The sequence below is a fragment of the Penaeus monodon genome, chromosome 28 (assembly GCF_015228065.2).
Source record: "Penaeus monodon isolate SGIC_2016 chromosome 28, NSTDA_Pmon_1, whole genome shotgun sequence".
NCBI classification, from domain to species: Eukaryota; Metazoa; Arthropoda; class Malacostraca; order Decapoda; family Penaeidae; genus Penaeus; species Penaeus monodon.
The window spans coordinates 3,119,045-3,123,007 of record NC_051413.1 but is presented as its reverse complement, the minus strand read 5'-3'; the positions used below and the strand labels follow the sequence as shown (position 1 = coordinate 3,123,007).

Below are 3,963 nucleotides of genomic sequence, written 5' to 3'. Positions count from 1 at the left end.
AATAGAAATGTGACAAGGCAGGTTTCCAAAATCTCAAATGAAAGAGTCCAAATGTAGGAAGAAATTGGCAAGAGGAAGGACGTGAATCCGTTAGATGGAAGATTGGGAGAATTAGAGAACACCAAAGAAGTAAGGAAAATTACCAATACTACTGGAGTCAGTGATTGGAGGAATAGAACTGGGAGAAATAGTGGTTGTAGGAAAATTATTAGAGGAATCATGGTTTGCAGAAGGAGAATTAGGGGAATCAGCGATTAGAGAAGAGGGATTGGGGGAATCAGCGATTAGAGAAGAGGGATTGGGGGAATCGCCGATTAGAGGAGAGGGATTAGGGGAGTCAGCAGTTAGAGAAGAGAGATTAGGAGACTCAGCAGTTAGAGAAGAGGATTTAGGGGAGTCAGTGACTAGAGAAGAGGGATTGGAGGTTTGAGCGATTAGAGAAAAGGGATTGGGGAATTCAGCGATTAGAGAGGAGTTATTAGGGGTTTCAGCGATTAAAGAGGAGGGATTGGGTGATTCAGTGATTAGAGAAGAGGGATTGGGGGATTCCGCGATTAGAGAAGAGGGATTAGGGGAGTCAGTGAAGAGAGAAGAAGGATTAACGGAGAGAACGACTCGAGAAGGGGGATTAAGGGAGTCAGTGATAGAAGAAGGATTAGGCGAGTTAACAATGAGAGAAGGGGGATTAGGAGAATCACCAGTAAGAGAAGAGGGATTTGGGAAGGCACCAGTTAGAGAGGGATTATTAGACTCAGCAGTTAGAGAAAAGGATTTAGGGGAGTGAGCGATTAGAGACTGGGGATTAGGGGAGTCAGCGAAGAGCGAAGGATTAGGGGAGGGAGCGATCAGAGAAGGGGGATTAGGGGAGGCAACGATTCGAGAAGAGGGATTAAGGGAGTCAGCGATAAAAGAAGGATTAGGCGAGTTTGCAAGGAGAGGAGAGGGATTAGGGGAGTCAGCCGCGAGAGGAGAGGGATTAGGGGAGTCAGCCGCGAGAGGGGAGGGATTAGGGGAGTCAGCCGCGAGAGGAGAGGGATTAGGGGAGTCAGCCGCGAGAGGGGAGGGATTAGGGGAGTCAGCCGCGAGAGGGGAGGGATTAGGGGACTTCGCGAAGAGCATAGGATTAGGGGAGACAGCCGCGAGAGGAAAGGGATTAGGGGAGTCAGCCGCGAGAGGGGAGGGATTAGGGGAGTCAGCCGCGAGAGGAGAGGGATTAGGGGAGTCAGCGATAATAGAAGAGGCATTAGAGGAGTGAGTCATGAGAGAAGAGGGATTAGGGGAGAGGGCGATTAGAGAAGAGGATTTGGGGGAGTCAACGAAGAGAGAGGAGAGATTGGGGGATTCAGCGATTAGAGGAACAGGATTAGGTGCTTTAGTGATTAGAGAAGGAGGAGAATTTGGGGCATTTGCATTTATAGAAACAGAAGGATTATGAGAATCAACGATTAGGGATGAACTTTGATCAGGATAATCCATTGGAGATTGGGGCTGGTGGGACTTAGTGATTAGAGCAGAAGGAGGATTAGAGTAGCCAGTGATTGGAAAAGGTAGATTAGAAGTATCTCTGAAAAGAGGAGGATTTTGAGAATCAGTAAAAAGCGTAGAGCGAAGATTAGGATCATCAATGATTAGAGGTGGAAGATTAGGGGAGTCAGAAAAGTGAGGATTGGGGGAATTAGAGATTAGAGTTGTGGAAGGATTAGGCAAATGGTGGACTAGGGTAGGAGGAGGATTGTGGAAACTATGGATTAGAGGAGTGGGAGGATTAGGGATATCATGGATTATTGTAGGAGGATTGTGGGAACCAGAAATTATATCTAAAGGAAGATTAGTTGACTGGTGGACTAGAGTACTTGTGGGATTAGGAAGATTTTGGATTAGAGCAGTGGGGGGATTAGAGATATCATGGATTAGTGTACTAGGATTATGAGAATCAGAGATTAGAGTTCGAAGAGGATTAGATAATTCATGGACAAAAGTGGGGGGAGGATTAGGGAAATTATGGATTAGATCAGTGGGAGGATTAGAGATATCATGGATTAGTGTAGGAGTATTATGGGAACCAGATATTAGAGTTGCAGGAGGATTGTGGGAACCAGATATTAGAGTTGCAGGAGGACCAGATGACTGCCGGAGTAGGGTAGTTGAAGGATTAGGGAAATCATGGATTAAAGTATCAGGATGATTAGGATAATCATAGATTAGTGTAGGAGTATTATGGGAACCGGCGATTAGAGTTGTAGGAGGATTGGATAATTCATGGACTATGGCACTTGGCGGATTAGGGAACTCGTGGATTAGAGTAACGGGAAGATTGGGAAAATTATGGACTGATCGCGTTTCAGGATTAGAGAAGTCGTGGATTAAAGATACAGAAGGAGTAAGAGAATCGGTAGAAGGATTAGATAAATCAGGAATAGGATTAGTGGAAGGTTCAGACGGATTAGTGACTACACTAGAAAGATTAGGGGAATCGAGAGGGAGAATGGAGCGGAGTTCAGGATAATCAGGGATGAGACTTTGTAAAATATCTGGAGGATTGGGAGTTTCAGAGTTTACGTCAGGGAGCAGAGTAGTGGTAGTTTCAGTGAGCGGAGTAGTGAGAGGTTCAGGAGTTTCGGAGGTTAGAGGAGAGGAAGGTTCTGGAGTTTCGGAGGTTAGAGGAGAGGAAGGTTCTGGAGTTTCGGTGAGCAGAGCAGTGGGAATTCCAGGAGTTTCACTGAGCAGAGTAGTGGGAATTTCAGGAGTTTCAGTGAGCTGAGTAGTGGAGTTTTCAGGAGTTTCAGTGAATGGAGTAGAGGGAATTTCAGGCGTTTCAGTGAACAGAGTAGAGGGAATTTCAGGAGTTTCAGTGAACAGAGTAGAGGGAATTTCAGGAGTTTCAGTGAACAGAGTAGAGGGAAGAATTTCAGGAGTTTCAGTGGGTAAAGGAGAGGGAGATTCAGTGGGTAGAGGAGAGGCAGGATTAGGAGTAGTGGTTGGGTAATTGGGTTCAGTATGGTGATGACAGTGGATAGGCGTCTGACACCTGTTGCCGATGGGTTTATGATACTTGCTGTAGATAGGGATATGGTACCTACTGTGGACAGGTTTACGGTGCCCATACTGGATAGGTTTATGGTACCTGCTGTATGTGGGTATATGGTACCTATTCTTAACGGGCCTATGGTACCTATCATTGATTGGTTTACGGTAACTATTGTGGATAGGTTTATGATACCTGCTACAGGTAGGTAGATGGTACTTGCTGCAGGTAGATAGATGGTACCTACTGGGGATAGGTTTATGGTACCTGTTGCAAGTAGGTAGATGGTATCTACTGTGGATAGGTTTATGGTATCTACTGTGGATAGGTTTATGGTATCTATTCTGGATAGGTTTATCGTACCTATCTTGAATGGGTTTATGGTACCTATTGTGGATAATTTTATGGTACCTATCGTTGATAGGTTTATGGCACTTACTGTGAATAGGTATATGGTATCTATTCTGGGTAGGTTTATGGTCCTTATCGTGGATTGGATCATGATATCTATTGTGGATAACGCTGTGGTACCTATTGTGAATAGGCCCATGGTACCTACTATAGATAGGAGTATGGTACCTACTGTAGATAGGAGTATGGTACCTGTTGTGGTTGAGTTTTTTATGCTTTCTATGGCTAAATGTATGGTCCTTATTGCGCATTGCTGCACGGTACCTATTGTGAGTAGGTGTATGGTACAAATTAGGAGTGGGTGTAAGGTACATAATGACTGAAGGTGTATGGTGCTTATTCATGACAGGTGTATGACTGTGTTTGTGGTATCCAGCGAGGTTCCTCCCAGAGCCATAGGAACATGGTTTGCGGTTGGGGAGACAGGCGTTGCGAGGCGTCAGATATCTGTGCGTCCGATCCGTGTGGTGCCAACTGGGGTATCCACTGAGATAAGCCAGCGGGTAAGAACTATGGCGTTTTTGGGG

At 45.4% G+C, this 3,963-nt stretch overlaps 1 protein-coding gene across 1 annotated transcript; it reads right to left on the bottom strand.

Moving 5' to 3' along the window:
* Positions 1–1,349: 1,349 nt before the first annotated feature.
* On the bottom strand, positions 1,350–3,943 carry LOC119591286 (proline-rich extensin-like protein EPR1; the record flags this gene model as incomplete). Its single annotated transcript, XM_037940013.1, is given in 1 exon segment — positions 1,350–3,943. A coding segment is annotated over 1 exon segment (2,594 nt), but the record flags the coding sequence as incomplete, so codon positions are not given.
* Positions 3,944–3,963: the final 20 nt, after the last annotated feature.